The sequence below is a fragment of the Eptatretus burgeri genome, chromosome 2 (genome assembly GCF_056783735.1).
Source record: "Eptatretus burgeri isolate ZD-2024b chromosome 2, Ebu_testis_v1, whole genome shotgun sequence".
Taxonomy (NCBI): Eukaryota; Metazoa; Chordata; class Myxini; order Myxiniformes; family Myxinidae; genus Eptatretus; species Eptatretus burgeri.
The window spans coordinates 143114326-143136634 of record NC_140962.1 but is presented as its reverse complement, the minus strand read 5'-3'; the positions used below and the strand labels follow the sequence as shown (position 1 = coordinate 143136634).

The following is a 22309-nucleotide window of genomic DNA, read 5'->3' as shown; positions in this document are numbered from 1 at the left end:
AAGCCTCCCCCCCCCACCCCTTTTTGCTCTGTCCCCTCTATATTTCCGCAAGGCATTCAAGGTCCGCCAAAAAATCCCTTCTGGTGAAACTGCGAAAAGCAAAAATTACTCCTCACCTTCACTCTTTCATTCCACTTTTTTTTTTCCTGTGTCTGGAACTAACACACCCACTGTCTTCAATCCCACTCCTCCTTCCAGGTCTTCAAAATAGCTGTTCACCACCATCTATCTTCCCCCATCCAAAATCTTGATCTTTTTTACCCCCGTTAATCCACCCCAATCCAACCTCCTTCAAATTTCCTGTTTTCCTTCCTGAAAGTCCCTGTGGTGTCCATTTTGTTTACCACATGTACCCTGCCCCATCCCTCTTCCTTCCATAGTTCCCCACTGTTTTGTGCTTCCCTCTCTTGCCCTCTCTTGTCTCCTGCCTTGTTATATGTTGTGTGTGTTCGCTCTTGTATGAGCCTCGACGTTCCTTTCCAAAAATAAAGATGAAAAAAAGCAGGCTGCAGCCTCTTCTTTTACTTCAAACCTTGAAAAAAATTTCATGACGAAGTCCGAACAAACAAAAAACAGCTCTCGTTGGTTATCATCTCCATTTGTGAGTTTCAGAAGGTGAAAAAGTTCTCCGAGAACTCAAAATCTCCACCACCTATTTTTTGGTAAAGGATCATGATTCATGAACCAAACCGTGAAACTTCGTTCTCAGAGCCTCGTTCCAAGGGCTCTTTTCAAAATCTTCACTGAACCTCTGACAGCCCCCACGTGTAACTCGTTTGGAATGATATTCCCCGGAATTATTTTAAAGTGCTCATTAAGGGTTTTCTTCCTCATTCTTGCAGCTCCAACCATCACTGGTATAATTTTAGTTTTATTCAATTTCCAAATCCTCGACCTCATTTTTCAGATCCTGGCATTTGCTCATTTTCCTGATTTCTGTCGCATTTAGTCAGAAGTCATTAAGTACTGAAACTAAGTTCTCCATTACATACAGGAACATGATTTTAATAGATTCAACACAAAATAACCTGCAGTTTGTGAAATAAACATTCTTCAGACAGTAAGTACTCCGTTACACACAGGAACATGACTTTAATATATTCAACACAAAATAACCTGCAGTTTGTGAAATAAACATCCATCAGATGGTAAGTACTCCGCTACACACAGGAACATGATTTTAATAAATTCAACACAAAATAATCTGCAGTTTGTGAAATAAACATTCTTCAGACAGTAAGTACTCCGTTACACACAGGAACATGATTTTAATATATTCAACACAAAATAACCTGCAGTTTGTGAAATAAACATTCTTCAGACAGTAAGTACTCCGTTACACACAGGAACATGATTTTAATATATTCAACACAAAATAACCTGCAGTTTGTGAAATAAACATTCTTCAGATGGTAAGTACTCCGTTACACACAGGAACATGATTTTAATATATTCAACACAAAATAACCTGCAGTTTGTGAAATAAACATCCATCAGATGGTAAGTACTCCGTTACACACAGGAACATGATTTTAATATAGTCAACACAAAATAACCTGCAGTTTGTGAAATAAACATTCTTCAGATGGTAAGTACTCCGTTACACACAGGAACATGATTTTAATATAGTCAACACAAAATAACCTGCAGTTTGTGAAATAAACATTCTTCAGATGGTAAGTACTCCGTTACACACAGGAACATGATTTTAATATATTCAACACAAAATAACCTGCAGTTTGTGAAATAAACATCCATCAGATGGTAAGTACTCCGTTACACACAGGAACATAATTACCTTCGCATTCTGCGAAAGGTTATGTTTTGGTCGGCATGTATTTATTTATTTATTTATTTATTTGTAATCTTGTGATTCGTATAACTCAAAAAGTATTAAACCGAATTGCATGAAATTTGGTGCGATGATTGGTTATTAGCCAGGAAGCATTCGATTAGATTTTGGGATCGTTCGGCTCAAAGGTCAAGGTCAAGGTCACGAAAAGGTCAAAATAGTCTTTTTACGATAACACGGTCAATTTTTATTCAATTTGCATGCAACTAACGCCAAAATGTTCAGAATTCAACGCCTCATCTTGTGATATGCAATCAGACACAATGACGCCCATACTCTTGTTACCGGTTCGGGGTCAAAGGTCAGGGGGGTCACGACCTTGAAAAATATGCGGTTTTTGTCATAATGCGGTCAATTCTTGTCCGCTTCACATGAACCCAGCACCAAAATGTTCAGAATTTAATGCCCAATCTTGTGACACAATGACGTCATAACACATGTCACCGGTTGGGGTAAAATGTCGGGGTGGGGGGGGGGGTCACGCCCTTGAAAAATATGCGGTTTTCGGCATAACTCAGTCAATTCTTATTCGATTTGCACGAAACCAGCATCAAATGAGATTACCTTCTCTTGTTGAAACGTTGTATTCACCGAGCTTGCGAGTGAAGACTCGCCAAAACGACTTGAGTTGATTGTTGTTTAGTCCGTAGCCCCCGAAAGTCGGGGGGGTCATGACATTATAGATATGTGGTTTGTGTCATAAGACCATTCATATGAAACCAGTTCACCACACTCATACCAAGAACAAAAAAAGTAGTGGCGGCAAAGGTATGCGCTCTATGAGTTCCTGTTCTAGTTTTAATATTGTTACGGCTGTGGAAATTTGCAATACACCATAAAGGGTCCTCAGGTGAGATATATCAGTAAGTCCATGTGTAGTTAGCCCAAACCCGTAGTATAGAGGGAATATATGTGATCCATCCGGGCTGCGATTCTTCAGTTAGCCGTTTTTCTTTTGCTGTCGTTATTTTGGTGCAAGAACAACAACGAACTTCGCCACAACCAACATCTCAACGATCACGCCATTCACTACACGACGCCAACAATCACGCCATTCACACCACCTTCCACAACTACGCTACCACCATCTTCGCCACTCGCCATTCAAAGAGCACCGTGCGGTCATGATCTCCGCGGGACGGATGAAAGGAGCGGAGTGGCAGCAGCAACAAGGGTGCGAAGGGGCATCTCCCGCCCAAAAATCTCCCGCCAAGATCTCCCGCCCAAAAATCTCTGCCCGAATCTTCCTTCCCTCGTCGTACTGAGTGAGAAAGGGGGAGGGGGTGGCGCGTCCTCTCCTGATTGGCGGATGCGCGGTGCGACGCGGCCGGGGGAGAGGAACGCCCCCCTTTGAGGCATTTTCTGGAAGCGTCTCGAAGGAAGGAGGAGCCAAGAATGGGGCGGGGTGCGAGGCGGAGCAAAGGGCGGAGCTCGACCCAACAAAAGGCGTGGGCGTGGAGAGTCCCTGGTCAGTTGTCCCTGAAGGAGAATTGTCGAGAGTTGTTGAAGAGTCCCTGGTCGGTTGTCCCTGAATGAGAATTGTCGAGAGTTGTTGGAGAGTCCCAACTTATGGTTCATTCGTTCGGAGGAAGAGGTTGAGGTTCTGTTCGTTCGTTCGGGTCTGGTCGTGGTCGGGTGAAGGTCGTCGAATTGGCGCAGGTCGTCAAATTGCCACGAGTCGTCGAACCTGGTCCCTGGTGATTGTTCCTGGTCGGAGGGTCGATCGGAGCCGGTGCAGTCCCGAGACCCCGCTTGTGGGACAGAGCGCCTGCCATCCCCCCCCCATCCGCACTGAGATAGCGGCGAGAACCCGGCCCATTCCCCCAAAACCCCGTCCGAGCTGTCGGGCGGACGACACGTGCAGGCGTGAGGCACGAGCCCAGCGGACCACGCCAGAGGGACTCGGAGTTGCGGTCGCCAAGGGCTGGACGACGCACTCAGGGAAGTCGAGACTTCCTTTTCTTTTGGGGTTTTAGTTAAATGTCTGTGGGTGGCGCCAGTCTTGAGAAGTAGAACTGTTTTAAGTGTTGCCGTGTGAATTGCCTCATTCGGTTGTAGATCTGCGTTGGTTCTTTGCTTGTGTTTTTCTTTGCATAAACGTATACGTGTATTGCTTTTGTTCCTTTGTTTTACTGCAATATACGTGCCTTCCGTGCTTCCATGAATAAATGTGCTTGTCCAATTGTTCCCCGTTTCGCTGCGTCCTTTCCGTTGTTTGAATCTCCATCTTGCATCACGTAAGGGATTAATAGTGCGTGTAAGTTCCCGATAAATAATCTGAACCGTCGAGGTAGACGACAACTCCGCTCGGTTATCCCTGCAGTACGGAACGAGCCGCTAAAGCGGTTCGTGTCCGGAGTCGGCCTGCGGCGTGATACAACTCCTTGGTACGCTACCCGCACGGGTACTTAGGTAAATCGACCATTCGGCGATCGGACCCTATTTCGCGCGGGTCGAATACGGACTGAGTTGTGGTGAGGTTAAACCCCCACCTGTGACTAGCTCCCGGCGTTGTTCCGAGAGGGTCACGACTGAATTGCACGTTCGGTGGGCGAAGTGGCCGCGATTGGTTAAACGCGGTTGTTCGCACGCCAGCGGGGCCCGAATTCACAACAATATATTCAACCCAAAATAACCTGCAGTTTGTGAAATAAACGTTCATCAGACAGTAAGTACTCAGTTACACACAGGAACATGATTTTAATAAATTCAACTCAAAATAATCTGCAGTTTGTGAAATAAACATTCTTCAGATGGTAAGTACTCCGTTACACACAGGAACATGATTTTAATAAATTCAACCCAAAATAACATGCAGTTTGTGAAATAAACATTCATCAGATGGTAAGTACTCAGTTACACACAGGAACATGATTTTAATAAATTCAACACAAAATAACTTGCAGTTTGTGAAATAAACGTTCATCAGATGGTAAGTGCTCAGTCACACACAAGTAAACCCAAAATACTACCCAAATAATGAGCTTGTATGTCTCCTGAAATAAACTTTCATGAACAGAACGGAATTAACGAAATTATCACAACGAGCAAAACTGCACGGAGCCATAATAATCATAAACCCCAATAACAGGTTTAACGGGTTTTGTGAAGTTCCCCCTGAACACGTGCAGGACCCGTGAGTCCCCGAAACACGTCAACTCTCCCTCCTCAAAATCCAACAAGAACCCAAACCGTTCAGGATTCCCTGACACGGATAGGTGTGTCGATTGCTTGTTGTGCCATGTTGAGTAAATGTTTTCATGTTTCATTAAAGTCCAAGACTTGGGATTCATTCCCAATTGGCTCTCATTACCTTCCCCCTTCCTCCTCATCGAGTTTAAACAGATTCCGATATCATATGAATGACTCGAACTCACATCGACCTCCCAGTAGTGACGACCCGAGGAGAAACTCTCAGAGGAAACAACTTGAAGGAAAACATCAAACCGATCGGGGTGTTCCGGGTAGGGTTGTTCAGCTTCGGTTAAAATCGCCATCCTGAAGTCATGGAACATCACGATCCATGGATTTGCAGAGTTTGGGTCCAGACGTGGGGTCCGTCCATCTGCAGACACAAAGACACGGGTCGAGACCATTGTCAGACAAGCGGACAGAAACACACACATTTATATCTTTTATAACCTTTGTGTTTATTACTGAACTTCACATGATTCTCGAGCTCACTCTTCCATGAGCCTCGATGTTGTAGAAAATAAAAACATCATTTAAAAAATCTAAACACATCATTCCACAAGAATAAACATGTAAATGATCTTTATCTCTTGAACTCCTCCAAGAGTCACCATGTGGATAAAATCTCTTCTGGACATGTTTGTGAATACCAAGTGTGTAACAAGTGATGGGACCGTTTGGGTTAAAATGAAGATGTTGAAGTGAAACTGATTTTCTCTCCACGTTGATAAAAAAAATAGGAGCAATATTCCTGGGCACTCAACTGGGAGAATAATAATACTTAGAAGGAGATCAATGTGGGACGGAATCAGCAAAATGTACTAATGAACCAATGTTTGAGCAAATACATATTTTGGGGACCAACCTCCCCACCCCAGAAATCCCCTTCGACCCCGATTTTTTAAATAGCATGAACAAACTTTGGTACATCACGGGTGCTCAAGGTTGTGGCCGTTTAATCAGAATTGCATGTGTAATTTCTGAGAAGAAAGCAAATACCTATTTTGGGGGGCAATGCCTGTCGACCCACTTAAGGCCCGTTTTTTTAATGCCCTGAACAAGCTTTGGTACATATCCGGTGATGAACGTTGTGGAAGTTTCATCAACATCACACGTGTAGTTTCAGAGAAGATGCAAGTATTTGTGGACGGACCGATGGACGGACAACACACATTCCATAAGCTCCCCGGAACTACCTTCGAGGTGAGCTCAAAACGAAACATTCCTGGAAATCAAACATGGAATGAGTAAAGGAATAAAACCAGAGAACGAAGAGGGTAGAAGAAATTATTTAAGATTATTATGAAGTTGTTCGACATAAGGGACCGTGACCCAATCATTGCAGGTCGAATGAGGCACAGTCACGTGGTATCTTGGTAAGTAAAGACAAACCGATGTGCTTTTCATCATCAACAGTAAATTGAAGTTTGATATCATACATATGGCATATGAGTTGATGAAAGATATCTTAAATTGAAATAATGGGACAACATTTACCTGATTCTCCTTTTTGTGGTAATGCTATATTTAGCTAAGTTTCCCCACAAGTGGGGCAACTTAGCATAACAATTGTGCATTTTGTGAGGAAAGCACCAAATTTGGCACACTAGTAGCCTATCATATTATGAACAGATGTGGATATTGGGCCATCTCAAATTCAGCCGCTGATGGCTGCAGCAGCCATTTTCCATTGCCATCAAAAATTTTGAGATGGCCCAATATCCAAATCTGTTCATAATATGATCGGCTACTAGTGTGCCAAATTTGGTGCTTTCCTCACAAAATGCACAATTGTTATGCTATATTTAGCTAAGTTGCCCCACTATTACAAGGTCTACTATGTGTTGAAGTTTCATGAAGATCGGTTTAAAATTGTGACCCAGAGGCGGTTGACAAACAAACAAACAGACAGAATAAGAAGAATACATCATGCAGAGCACGATACTTGCAAAATCCATCAAACAAATGTGACCTAAAAAATAGTTGGTGGTTGAATTCAGTGACCTGATGTGCAAATCCTCTTCAAATTTCAAGTCAATGAGATGAAAATTGAGGATTTTAGAAACACCACCTTAGTTCTTGACCTTGGGCTTATATTGACCTGTTGGTCCGTCCATGTTGACTTCAAAAATAATTGGCTGGTTGAATTCAGTGACCCGAAATATAAATCCTGGTCAAATTTCTAGTCAATTGGATGAAAATTGAGGATTTTAGAAATACCATCTTAGCTGTTGACGTTGGGCCAATGTTGAACTTTTGACCATTTAAACCTCAAAAATAATAGCCTTCTTCCTTATGACAAACTCTACCATGTGGTGAAGTTTCGTTAAGATCGGTTTGAAATTGTGACCTGTTGGCAATAAACAGACAGACAGAGACAGAATAACAAAATCGACTGACCAATGTACTCAAAAAATCTTCGATTTTGCAAGTAACAAGAAAAAGACGTCATGCAGAGCATGATACTTGCAAAATCCACCCCCCTCTCCAAAGGTTGCCATGGACACATGAAATTGTTCATTTCATTAAGATTAAAATTCACAATCTTAATCAAAGCTCAGGTCAATCAGATGAAAATTGATTATTTTTCAGATTGAAAAAGATGATTTTAGAAGTTTGACCTTGAGTTGACCTATGACCTTTTGACCTCAAAATAGTTGATTTCCAAATTCAGTGATGGACTATGCAATTGCTGCATAATTCTCAATTTAATAGGATGTCAATTGACGATTTTTCAGTTGAAAATTTATGATTTTAGAAGTTTGACTTCGAGTTGACCTTTGACCCTTTGATCTCAAAAATAGTTGGTTTCCCGATTCAGTCATGCGCTATGCAATTTTCAAGTCAATCGGATGAAAAATTACGACTTTAGAAATTTGACCTCAAGATGACCTTTGACCTCAAAATCAATCGGCTTCGCAGTTGAAACTACCTCCACAACCTGGTGAAGTTTCGTGAAGATCGGTTTTAAATTGTGACCTGTAGGTGATTGACAGGTAAACAGACAGAATAACAAAATCGACTGTCCAATATCCTTGGTCAGTTAATTCAATCTTGTTATTGCTTGCAAAACTCTTCGATTTTGCAAGTAATAACACACGCAACCAATCAATATACGTGAAAAATCTTCATTTTCGCAAGTAACAAACAGACAGACAGACAGACAGACGGGTGAAAACATAACTTCCTTCCACGTTCGGTGGGGGAGGTAATGAGAATCATTTCATTCATCCTCATCACAGCTCATCCTTCCACATTACTACCATGCTTATAACCCTCCCTTCCATCATCCTCCACTTACAGAGACTTTTCAGGGTAATGATCTCCAGGTCAGCAATTTTCTCCTGCTTCACCAACTCTTCTGTGGAAATTAATGAACAAACATATCGTTAAATCAAAATTATTTTGTAATGATGAAATTTACTTTACCTTATTATCACAATCGATGGGGGACATCGTTTAGCTCCACTACAGCTTGGTTATCAAATGTCCTGTTTGGTATTCCTGTATGAAGATATTTTTCAAATGCCGAGATCCCAGCTCAAAATCCCCTATATTGTATAAACAAATCAATATACAGTATAAAAAGTAAAACACAATCTTCTAATCTTCCATGGCAAGAGTCAAATTTCTCCAGGAATCTTTGAAAATCCTGTTGAAATTTACAGATTGGCTGCACAGTTTGGTAATGATTTCCTGGGAAGATTAGTCACATGGTAAGGTTCATGATAAACAAGAGTTCAAATCCAATTTAAACCATCCACGAAAATATATACTGTAGATTACACTCAAGAAGTTTCGAGAACTTTTATGAGATGTGCACTCAGTAATGCTGCCTTTTTGAATTTAACAGGGAAGCCATGGCCCTCTCTTTACGTGGAAGCTTCGTACTCAACATAGAGTACATGACCCTTTTTAGTTAATGTAATGTGTGCTTATATAAAGAGTAAGATGCCGTAAAATGACGATGATGTAAAACGCAGCTTTATAAAACATCTCAAATTTTATTCAGAATTTCAAACACCTGTGGAAAAAGGTAAGATATTGCTCACAACCACTATTGCAAGGAAGAGGCATGATTTCCACAATAATCTTGGATTCTTCCTTTGGCAGGTTTATCAGGTTGACCACTGGTCTGGAGAAAGTTTAAACAAGGATGAGATTACTTTGGATACTCAGGGAAAGTGTGTGTGTGTGGGTGTGGGTGTGGGTGTGTGTGTGTGTGTGTGTGTGTGTGTGTGTGTGTGTGTGTGTGTGGGTGTGTGTGTGTGTGTGTGTGGGTGTGTGTGTGTGTGTGTGTGTGTGTGTGTGTGTGTGTGTGTATATGTGTGTGAGGGTGTGTGTGAGGGTGTGTGTGTTGGTGTGTGTGTCTTGTTCGTAGTTGTCTCCATATGCAGGTTGCAGAAGGTGGACTGGAATCTTTTCAGGTCTCGAGGAATCCAACTCCATTCCGGTAAGGTGGGGGGAGGAGGGGTAGTCACGAATCATAAACCAAGGTGTGAAGATTTGTTGTTTTTCAAAGTTTTGTTCCAAAGACTTTTTTTCAGGATTGTCGTTGAGCTCTGGAAGGCTCCCAACTGCAGTTCATTTGTATTAATATTCTGAGGAATAGTTTATAAGATCTCTGTGAGGTTCTTCTCCATCATTCCCATTGCTCCAATGATCATTGGTACAATTTCAGATCTCTTTAGATTCCAGGATCTTTTCACTTCATTTTTGAGGTCTTCATATTCTGTCATTTTCTAGATGTCTGCATTGTTTAGGCCAAAATCCCTGGGAACTGACACCTCAATTAGCAATGCCTTCTTATATTTTTTAAACCTCAGTGCTATATCCGGTCGCAATGCTTTGGTTTCTACGGTCGTGCTCGATGGGATCATCAGGTTGTATGTGAACATTACTTCCTTGAACTCAATTATCGCTTTTGGTCCATGTTTCCATGAGTTTTCTGGGACTGGAATATTGAAGTTTTTGCAGCTGTTTCAGGGGATTACTCCAGATACGTTGTTGTGCCGTTTTGGGTACAGCTGTACTGACACGAGTTTTTTTACATCCAAATAGGAGGTGGCTCGTACTTTCTGTTTCTAGCTTGCAGAACCTACACTTGTCCGATTAACTCAGTCCTGCCATTATTTTTAATCCATCCGTGTCGTGGCCCTGTTCATGGGCATTAATAATGATTTGTTTTCTATCCCAGTTGAGCTGATCTCTTCTTAGCCATTCCAATAAGCTTTCTTTGTTGATGTCCAATTTGTCCAACTCTTTTTTTTTCTTTGAAATATGTTCCTGCTCTTTTGTCGTTCTCACAGTTGTCAGTGTACATCTGTTGATATGTTGCTTTATATTTTTCTTTCGTCATTTTTGCAATCATTGGGGATGTATTCATTGCCGTTTCCATTTCATGCATGACATCTTCCATTTGCATCTGTTTTTTGAAATGTTTGCCAGGGGGGGTTAGGGATACCTTCTCTGGTTTGCTGTCTTCGTGTTTGCATACAAATTGGATTCTGTAGTCTGTTGAATTTTTTCATGTATTGGGCCAATCCGATAACTGTCATTCTGTGCACTTGGTTGAGTTCTATGAGGCCGCTACCTCCTCCTCATCTCTGCAGGTACATTCTCAGGATGCACTGACTTTTGCAGAACATTTTGTTTATGGTAAGGCATTTCCATCCATCCATCCATTGGGATCATACTGTGTGCAGAGCGTTGGTGCTGCCTAAGCAGTCTCCTTGGCTAGTGGACACATTCCTGGACGGGTCGCCACTCTGACAAAGGATACCAGCAAGCTGGCACTCATTTTGCCGACCTCAGAAGGATGACAGGCAGTCAAGCCCACCTGGTATTAATTCAACACCGAGTGGGATTTGAACTCAGGACCCTCAGATCCCAAGCATTTGCTCCGTTTGATATCTCTTTTGTTGATGTCCTTTTGTGGCCAGTTTATTATTCTGTTGTTCCATTGAAACACTGGTATTGCGAGTTGGTTGATGGCTTTGATTTTGTTTCTCAGGGAGAGGTACTTCTTTTTTTGTCCAATTAGATTGAAATCACACGATACCACAGCCATTGTAATCAGCACATCATACATACGTGGAGTGAGCCAGCTATTGATGAACGATGGCAGGCCAAAGGGATCACAGCACCGAGTACCCAATAAAACGCCTTCAGTACTGAGATTCATAACGTAGACAAGAAGCTACACAGCAAATCCAGCAATATCAGAAAGCTTAACTCCGCTTACAGTGACAGCATCCTGCGAGTTAGTGACACACTTGATTGCGCTGATATAAATGACTTAAAGAAACATATCGTGACATTGCCAAAATCACATCATATCAAGTCACCGAAATGATAGTACGGTATTACCATGAGCAGTTTCACCTTCAGGGACGTTATGCAAAATAATGTAGAATTAGTGATTGGAGTGAAGCAAACTTGTAGATTTTTCGGAAGCTGTACGGAAAGTGCAAGAACAACAGGTATCCAACATTCTCAAAGAGTTTATTATACCGTCACCAGCCTTCACTTTTGGCGGTGTGGATATCTTTGGCCCATGAGAGATCCTTATTCACCTTACTAGAGGTGGAGCCACTTGCAGCAAATGATTAGCCATCCAGTTCACCTGCTTGATCATCAGGATCGTCCAAATATAAATTATAGAATAAATGATGACCTCCAGTTTCATCAGCACCCTTCAAAAATTATTCACCATCAGAGGACCCATTCGCTACAAGTCTTCAGTATGACTGCGAAATAAACTGTCATGTAGGTTTCGTGTATGACTTTGTAGGGTCTTGGAATAGACTCCGTTACACTTAAAGACATGAAAAATTGGATCATCAATTACTTTTTGGACAAGCGTGCATGTGAATCGAAATTCAATCCCCCTCACTTCTCGCACAAGGGAGAAGTATAGGAGAGAAAAATAGGATGATGGCGCTGAATCCTGGACGCAATGGTGATTGAATGGTAACCGATACGTCTGACACATAAATTGCTGACCACCATCGTGGATGAAGTTTCGGCCGTTGTAAATGTCCATCCACTCCTGCCGGTGTTAACAGACACTCACACACCTGAAGTCCTGTCACCCACAATGCTACTAATCACCAAGAAGCACAGTTTTGGAAAGCAATAGGGGTGGGAAGGTTGGAGGAGGAAAGGGGGGGGGCGGGATCCAGAACATTCCACGACGCATCGTTTTCCACGAATTTTGTCAAATTTTGTCACTTACTTTTGATCTCTTTCATAAGATTCTCATTGAGCTGGATGAGCAGGTCCACATTCTGCTGCATGACAAGGTCAAGCAATATGGATGGTGCAGGCTCCACAGTTGTAAAACGTGACCTGGACTCCAGCCTGGGTACATAAGAGAGAAACATTCATTCAACAAAGAAGGAAGGTGAGGGTTGCCAAGGATAATAAGATAATGGATGCGATTTAAATATTTTTTTTTTTCACAAACACCCAAGGTACATTAGAGAGGCCAACAACAAAAAATAAATAAATAATTACACTAAGCTGCCAACTCATTTTGACCAATGTATTGCAAAACCAACTGTTAAATAACTCCAATTTCCATGTGGCCAAAAGATGAGATGTTGGGGGATCACCCACATGCGGTCATTTCAAGTTAAAATATGGATAACACCGTGATTTAAAATGGAATTGAGGAAAACAAGGAGAACGAGAGATCTGTTATCTCAACTTTGGTAGTGGGGAAGGTATTGGAAATGGATTTCCCGAAAGATGAGGAACAATCACAATAAATCCGGATTAATTTAAAGAGAGTCATTTTGGGTTTATTAGAAGGGAGATGTTCCACAAATTTGTTGGAATTCTCTGAAAGAATTCCTGACTTGGATCATGAGGAGAGTGCAGTTGATGAAATAAACCAAGACTTCATTCCAAATTAAAGTAAGTACCAAATAAACGGATCTGACTGAAGATGAGGGGTTGTGGAGTCATCAGGGGACAGGAAACTTGATCGAGAACTTTCTTAATGAAAGGAAGTAAATGGTGGTTGTTGGAGGAAGAATGTCAAACATGGGAAATGGGAAGTATTGTAATACTTAGAGAACAGGACAAGAACGTGGATTGTTTACAATTCATGCCAATGATGTCAGAAACCTTGGAGGTAAGGTCGACAGCATGAACATGAATGAAAAATTTGACAGAAGCAGTTCAACATTGGAAATGCAAGATATTTGAGCATGGGAAATAATAATAGAAACGATGTACTCGATAATACAAGACAAGAGGCAGGTTTTGCGTGCATGACATGGGAAAAGTTGGTGGTTGTTCATAGAGGATAGACATAGTCAACACAGTTTCAGAAAGCAAGACGAAAAGTGAAGAGGATTTTTGTGTTTATTCAAAGGAGGATTTTTTTTATGGATCAAAAGCGTTGGTGTTGATCGGAACATAAAATAAAATAAATTCAAAACACTGAAAAAGGACAGTGTGGAAGAAACAATAAAGTGGGATTTCCAGGTATGAAATTGTTTTCCTGGGAAATTGGTATCAGCAGGGAGAGTGGATTGTTTAAAATAGCAATGGATGGATACCGAGAATCAAAGGGGATTATAGTGGTACAGGTCTGTCAGTTGGAAAGGGAGGGTGTCGAGACTGGATTGTGTGATCTGTGTGTATTGTGTGCATTATATAATACAGTATGAAAAAAAAAATAACATTTTATATCGTCTTTTGTGAAGGATGGCGTCTTGTAAGTTTCTGTATTTCTTCCTCTCCACTCAATCATTCCACTATTCTCCATAATTCCACTCCTTCCTTCATATTCCTACCCTCTCCTCTATATCTCACTGCCTTCTTGCATATAATGCTCATTCCCAACCATAGCATTAACTGTGAGCTATTTTTGGAGATAACGTTGAGGCTCATAGAGGGGGCTAGATTCTAGAACAATGTATCAGGAAGTAACAAGAACAAAAGGAACAGCAGAGAGAGGGGGTAAACACACCAAGAGCAGAGAAAACAGAGGGAAACTTGGATAAATAAGAGATGTGGGGTCAAATGAGGGGTAGGAGAGGACGGGGTTGACAAAGTACATACAGGAGTAAACTCTCAGGATGGAAAGGCTGGAAATTTGGAAAGAAGTGGCCGTAGGGAGGGTTAATGGAGGTATAACAGATCATGGTTTTGGATGGGGGAACCCGAATGATTGAAGAGAACCTGAGATGGTGTTGAAAAGCTGTCTTGAAGACCTGGAGGGAAGAATGAGAAGAGAATGTTGAAGTTGGTTCCACAGGCAGCAAAAAATAACGAATGTATGTTGTGAACAATGATTCTGGATTCTGGGAGTTTCACCAGAAGGGGCTTGCTGCTGGTAGACCATGTGTGCCTTGTAGAAATTTTGGGTGGACAAAGCATCGAAAGAGTACAGGCTGCATGACCAGAAAGGAGGTGACCAGAGAGATCACAGACCTATCTGCTATGTGAAAGAGATTTGCAATGATCTTGAAGGCCTTGGTTTCCACGGCATCAAGCGAAGCAAAGTGTGAGGTGGGAGGTGGGGTGCCAGCCCAGAAGAGAAAGTAGCACTCGATCAAACTGCAGACGAAAGCCTTGTCGGTGGATGAGAGTTCAGGAGTGCCAAGGAATGACAATGCATGTTGGAAGGTACCCAGACGGCAATGGGCTTTGAAGGTCAACTTGGAAATGTGGTTTTCTCAAGAAAGATCATGGCTGAGAGTGAGAACAGCCGACCAGATTCCACTGTTTGTCACCCAACACCATCCGGACTAAGGCTTTCTGCTCCAGATCAAAAATATCTTAAAGCATAATACAATTATCATATTGTTGATTCTTTTTTTTTTCTCATTTGCGCTTTTGATGTTTCGTATTGATGTTAATAGGGGCAATGTTTTTTTTTATTTTTCAGAGTTTGTTCATTAAAAAAAAATGTTGATTAGATTAGGAATCTTCTAAGATCACAGTGCACAAATCACCACATGAGGGCACTCCATCCTTAAGATGAAGATCAGATAAAAGGATCCGTTGAGAGCTACAAATTGGCTGTGAGAGTAGAGCGAGTAGGTAAGCGATATGTGGAGTTGACCTTGGATGCCATCATCACAGAGTTTGGAGAGAAAGGCGAGATGCCAGATTCTTGAAAGCTCGAGATATATCCAGAAAGAAAACCCAGATCTCTTGTCTGGCATTGACGGTCTCCATCCATTGTTGGGTGAGCAAAGCAGCATGTCCAAGGTGAAGTGGCCTGGTGTGAAACCACATTGATGATCTGAGATGAGGCTGTTGGAGAAAAGGTATGATTTCGTGTCAACTGAGATTATGGATTCCATGACATTGCTCATGATTAGAAGTCAGCTGATAGGCCTCGAGTTAAGGGGATCGGTTTTTTACTTCTGCTGCTGAAGGTGGTTGGTTGGAGGTTATGTTTTCACCCCTGTCTGTTTGGTGCTTGTGAAATTGGAGATTCGCAAGTATATTAGTTGGCGTGGTCTGTGATTCTGTGTTTGGCTGTTTGTCTGTTTGTATGCCAATCACCTCCAGTTCACAATTTTTAAACGATCTTCACAAAACTTCACCAAATGGTGGTGTTAATTATAAGCAAGAAGCCTATTGATCTTGAGGTCAAAAGGTCAACAACTTTGTCAAATTCCTAAAATTATCAATTTTCATCCACTTGATTAAAATTTGAAGAGGATTTGTACACGAATTCAGTGAATTCAACCACCAATTATTTTTAAGGTCGAATTTGTTTTCGGGATTTTGCAAGTATCGTGCACTGCACGACGTCTTTCTTGTTTGTTTGTCTGTGACCAGGATATCTCAAAAAGTTGCATACGGATTTGGGTGAAATTTGGTGAACAGGTTGGGCGTGTGACAAGGAAGAATTGATTACATTTTGGTGAAGATCCGAATCCATCTTGGGATACGAGAATTTTTTTATTTCTCAAGTAATTCTTCACCATTGAGAGATGGGGCCAAAAATGATACACAGTATAACATGACATTTCAAAAATTTGTGGATGGATTATGATAAATTTGGTGGATGAGTTGGTGAGATGACAAGAACAAGCCAGTTTGATTTTGGTTCAGGTCAGCAGATCCGGCCCATCAGTGGGATACAAACTTCAAACTGTTCAGACTGTTCAGACTGGCGGTGGTAAACGCTATACCGAGTGCCATTCCGGTCCACATTGTTTATGTAATGCGGTGATATTGGGGGGTTTCGAAACAGATGGAATGGCAAATAATAGGGTGAAAGAAAGAGGATGTGCAAGAGCAGCAGAGCAGGGAAGGGGGGGGGAGTGAGCTGATGTCCTCCGGTTGCAGAATCAGAGTTGAAGGTTGCCAGGATGGGGACCATACTCCAGAGACTGACTTAACAAAGCGCCAACCAGTTCTTAAGGAGGAGAACAAGTTTTAAAGTTAAATCTTGAGGTTGGATAGATATTGTTTCCTGGCTGTCCGAAGAGTGGACCCATCATTGTTGTGGGCCATGTGGAATGACCTAAGATTGTCTTCGGTTGGGTTTACTTTCCAGGAAGAGAAAAGAAGTTGTTTCAAAGCAAATGTCTTACCAAAGGATTCACTGCATCATGGGTGGGAGGAAGGGTAGCATAATTGAAGATGAAATGGGATGAATCTGTGCATAATAGAGAGCAGGTCTCTGTAGAATAATTCCCAGGCTGAGTTAACATCAGGGGCAATATATATGGGAGACCAGTCCTGAAGTCAGATGGCTGATTGCAGACCTGCCAGTGTGACTGACTGAACTGCCAGACTCACTGGCGCTGAGGTGGCTCTCTGAGAATAGCCAGGGAGACATTCACTCTCAAAAGCACATGATCAGAAGAATCAATTGGAGCGGGGAAGAGCAGGAGACACTTTCAGGGAAGCTTGTCATCACCAAGTCCTGAAGGGAGGTTCTGCCATTGGGAGAAATTCAGGTCAGAAAGTTCACAGATTGAATCGGTCCCATAGATTCACAGAAGCCCTTCACTGAAGCGCCATGCCTGGTGAAAGATGGTGAGAGATGTACCACACATCCAATTGACAAGGTGATAACTGAAGTCACAACATATGAGTAAGAGAGAGTTGGGACAAATGGTTAAAAGTTGGTCGATGTTATCTCAGAGAGAGACGTAGATGGAGACGACACTTTGGCAGACGGTACAACACACAGACAGCAAAGAGGTGGAAGCAGAGGGGAAGTCGCAGCCAAAATTAATCCTGGGGAGAGGTAAGATCAGTACAGGGACAGTGAGAAATTGAATTCTTCATTTAAAGTGCAACACCGCCACCAGGAGGAGGTTGAGGTCTATCAAATCAGAGTACACAATAGCCAGAAAGAGACACTTGGGAGCCAGAGTTGTCCTGTTGGAGGAAGGATTCTGTTAAACAAATGAAGTTTGCTTTATCAGCAACAGCCTGGATTGAGAGATCTTTCTGGTTGGAGTGGAGGGCTTGGATGTTTGAGGTCCAGAGTTATGGACAGGGGAGCAGGAGCTGCTGGTAGGGTGCAAGGGATGTGGAAAGGAGCTAGGAGAATGGATGGTGTTGGTGAGTGGGGGAAGTTGGGAGGTTGTGGGGTGTGGGAAAACTGGAGTGGGGGAAGTTGGGAGGTTGTGGGGTGTGGGGAAACTGAGAGGGGGAGGGATGAGCAGGAACAATGGGGAAACTGAGCAGGGGTTGAGACAAGGGGAAAGATGGGAGGGCATGGGATGAGGAGGGTAGTTAGGAGGGAGCAAGCGGGGGGGGGGGAAGCTGGAAGGAGTGGGGTAAGGGTGAGGTTTTGAGGTGGTGTGTGAGGGGATGTATTGAGGGGATGGGTGAGGGGGAATGCAAAAATAGGGGACATGAAGTGGTGGAAACTTTGAAGTGTGGGGTGAGGGAGAATGCAAAAAGAGCAGACATGAAATGGAGGAATGCTGAATTGGGGGGCACATGGAAGGGGTGAGGTCAGAATGATGCCGGCATATCGGAGATGTGAGGGAGACAATTAAAACGGAGGGATTACACACCATTGAAGGATGTGAAGGGGAAATGATTGTCGTGTCGACATAGCCTCTGGAAACTGAACTTCTCAAGTATACGGAAACAGACATCATTGGAGTGGTGGAAAGAGTTTTTGGTGAAGGCACAGAAGAAAGTCATGCTGAAGGTGCGGGAGGGATTGAGGGTTGATGGACGAAGTATTTAACAGTGAGACAGGTTTGGAAATTAATCCTGTGGCAAAGAACAACAACAACAAGAGGAAGAAAAAGAGGATGACATTGTGATGAAGAAGAACTTGTGGGTTATCCTTATGGAGAAATAATGAAGGTGAAGCATTTTAAAATGTATTTAAAATTTTTGAAATGATAAAGCCTTTCAATCAATGAAGATTCAGTTTGGAAATATTGAGAAAAGGAAGGGATGAAGAAGTACAGGAAATACAGGCATAATCAGTATGTATTTTCCAGTGAAGAAAAAGATTGAAATGAGGAGTGGGAATAAGATTAAGTTGAGGAGGCTGCAAGTACTTGGAAGAAAAGAAGTGAAACAAGGCAGTAGCGTTACAGCAAAGACAGAATTTGCACGCCAGCGATCCGAGGACAAGCCCTGAACCACACAAACACAGGTTTTACAACTAGAGGGGGAGCACTCGGTAGAGTGCTAAACCTCCGCTGCCAATACTGCTGGGTCACTCAAGTGAACCTTATATCTTATTCATTAAATATGACGTCAACAGTGCTGACAGAGTTATAGTTCTTTTCTCCAACATTTTTTTTTTTGGGAGGGGGGGGTGGAAATCACTTAAAACATGTAGAAATGCAAAAAAAAAAAAAATTCAAATATTTTTTCAAAATGGCCACCATCGTGGCCATATTGGATTTTGGACCAAGTCCAAAATCTAATGGCATGGTCCGTGGACCACACCGAATCCCCCCACCAAGTTTCATCAAAATCCGTTGAGTTTTTCCGCAATACTGTTCACAAACAAACAAACAAATAAACCAATGTCACCCGCAGGTTGAACGGTATCTTGCCAAAAGGTGACCACGTGTGACTTCTTTGAGGTCACACTGAGGTGAACAGAGCTGCTATCCACCAGGAGCGACTCCTTGAGGAATATCTGCCTACGAGAGATTCCGATGAGAATCGTTCTACAGAGGAACCATGAAAAATATGCGTTTGCCTCATAACGTCACCAAATGACTTCATAATGTCTCAAGCTTGACATATCTCGAAAGCACTCATCGAGGTGTTCAATTTGAGGTTCTACACAATATGGTTCTTAAAACTTGAAAATTTGACCTTGGGGTCAAATATGTTTGACCTTAGGCGCTAACCATGAAGGTCAAGGCCAATCACCACCAAAAATAATCAGCTGAGCGCCAGACCATGAACTATATTCCCATGAAGTTTGAAGATGATCCGATCAAAATTACTCAAAAAATAAGGGTTTCGTCAACTCCCCTGATTTGCAACAAAGTGACCTTGACCTTTGACCTTCAAAATTTTATGCGCTGAAAGGGACCTCTATAGGCCTCTGATATGCGAAGTTACAAAAATTTCCAATGATAACTGTGCTCTGCAGAATTTTTTATTCGTGATTACAGACAAACAAAAAAAAAAAAACAATAAAAAAAAACATACAAGCTGACTAAAGGCCCGGTCACACCTTGACGTTTTAGCCAACATATGCCGATTTTTGAAGTTTTTTTCTAAAACGCTGGCACACGTTGAATACGTTATGGGTAAGTTTTGATAACATTGAGAGCACGCTGAAAAACACTGCCATACGTCGTGGTATGTTGGCTTTAAACGTTGTACTTTTTGGTTGTCCTCAAACTTTTTCATGCTTGAAATTTCACGACGTATGCCGGCGTATGACTCACACGTTCCGCTGCGCTGGCCACAAGTTGTATGCACGGTCTGCGATCGTTGACAGACGTCAACACATGCTACTTGTAAGTTAATCATAAGTTGAGACACGCCGAGGTAATGTTTAGCATACCCGAAACTTATTTCTAACCTATGATTAACGTGTTGTTGGCACGTTACGCGATCGTTGCCACACATCGACAGACGTTACTTTTAAGTTACTCATAGGCTGAAAGACGTCGGTATAATGGATCGTCCTTGCATCAGCGTCCACGGCCACGGCCAGGACACTTATTTGCAGCATTCTTCAAACTTTTCTTCGGCATGACGAGGATGTTCACACTTCGATGTCTAGCTTGGCTATGATTCCAATTGTCCATTGGCAGCGTCTATTTAAAATAGTCGAGTTTGAGCGTTTTAACACGTTCAGAAGAAACGCTTCAAATTTCCAAACCCCAGCGTCAAAAAAACAAACAAAAAAAAAAAAAACAAAGGCGAGTGACAGCAATTTAAATCGTTCATTGTAAACAATGAAACTAGCTGAGTGGTACCGTTTAAAAGTCATTGAGTGTAAAAAAAATCCAATTGTTGAGCGCAAGCGTCTACTTTCAATAGTGGGGTTTGAGCGATTCAGCACGTTCAATAGAAACGATTAAAATTTCCAAACCCCAGCGTCAAAAAACAAAGGCGAGTGACAGCAATTTAAATCGTTCATTGTAAACAATGAAAATAGCTGAGTGGTACCGTTTAAAAGTCGTTGAGTGTAAAAAAAATCCAATTGTTGAGCGCAAGCGTCTACTTTCAATAGTGGAGATGCAGCCATTTAAATCGTTGAGTGGCAGCCTATGAACCTACCCGTGGACACGCGGACGCAAGGACGATCCATCATAACCCACACCCTCCCCCTCACACCCACCTACTACTGCCAACATGAACAAACTACTACTAATACTAATACTAATACTAATACTGATACTGTTACTGTTACTGCTGACATGGACATCGACTCAAAAAGGAACTCGAAAACACTGTTGGGTTCCCCTTTTATGAGCAGCATTTTTATATACCAATTCCCAAAACCGCTGGGAACACGTCTTTATATGGCAGTTGTAACCTAGAAACACGGTCATTTTTTTTTTTTTGTCGACCGGAAGACGTCATTGGAATACGTCTACATACGTCGATGTGTGTTGGGACTACGTAAAGAATTGGTTCAAAGCACGTCAAACATAAGTTAGAAATAAGTTTCGCGTAAAAAAGACATTACCGCGACGTGTTTCGACTTATGAGTAGCTTATAAGTAGCCTTTGTGGACATGTGTAAGCGTCCGCATATCGTGTGTAAAACTTATCCCCATCGCATGCGGAACGTGTGTCATACGCCGAGTACGTCGTAAAATTTTGAACATGTTTGAAATTTCTTGACGTACTCTACTTACTACGACGTATGATAGCGTACTTTAGCGTTGTACTCACGTATACCAAACTTACTCATACCGTATTTGACGTGCCCCCAACGTTTTAGACACATTTTTCTTAGGTCGGCATACGCTGGCAAGATCGCCAAGGTGTGACCGCGATGTTGACACTTCCATTTCTACGGCAGTTATGATTCGAATCGTTGTGCGTCAGCCTTTTAATAGGCTACGTCACGACATCGTCGGCGATGCGTGCAATGCGCTATGCCAAAGTTAGACTATCGTTGGGCATAGGTTGTGTAGGCCAACAACAGGTTCAGCATTCGTTGGTATAAGTTATCTATAACACAACGAAACGTTCTGTCCATTACTAATATGTTATGCATACGACCAACTCGTTATGAATACGTCCGAATCGTAAAAAAAAAAAACATCAAAAGTTCAACGTCAGCCAGCGTTTTACATACATTTTAATACGTTGCCATCGCTGGCTAAAACGTCAAGGTGTGACCGCGCCTTCACATATCTTGCAAAAACTTCGTTTTGGTAAGATAACAAACGCACAGAAAGGGGTGAAAACAGTAACCTCCGATCTTCGATGGCGGAGGTTAATAAAGAACAACGTACAATTAAACATGAAAAGTTGGACGAAAACACAAACAGCAACACAGGCACAAAAATATAACAGAAAAACTTAGCTTCGATGAACTGGATGGAGGAACTGTCCATCCGAAATCTACGTGCAGCAAACCCAGAACCAGAAGTCCCCATCAATTGAGTTTCAGAATTTTGAATGTGGTGTAGGCATGATGGGATGAGTGGCCTCCTTTAGTGTCTGGATCACTGTCCCAAAATACGAGGAGGAATGTATTTTTTAAATTAAAAAATGTACAAAATAGCTCAGATTGGACATCATGCCCTTCCCTTCAACACTCATTGAATCTCCAACATGATGAGAAGGAATCATCATTGGAAGAAGATGAGATGTT

General features: G+C 42.1%; 1 protein-coding gene across 1 annotated transcript in view; it reads right to left on the bottom strand.

Moving 5' to 3' along the window:
• Positions 1-4525: 4525 nt before the first annotated feature.
• The window catches only part of LOC147033388 (zinc-binding protein A33-like), a 44125-nt gene continuing 26341 nt past the window's right edge, over positions 4526-22309 (bottom strand). The window contains exons 6-8 of the mRNA XM_085854430.1: positions 12282-12406; positions 8346-8405; positions 4526-5417 (exon numbers count right to left, since the gene is read on the bottom strand). Of these exons, the coding sequence (XP_085710556.1) occupies positions 4891-5417; positions 8346-8405; positions 12282-12406 (712 nt within the window). The 3' untranslated portion in view covers positions 4526-4890. The remainder of the gene's footprint in view (positions 5418-8345; positions 8406-12281; positions 12407-22309) is intronic.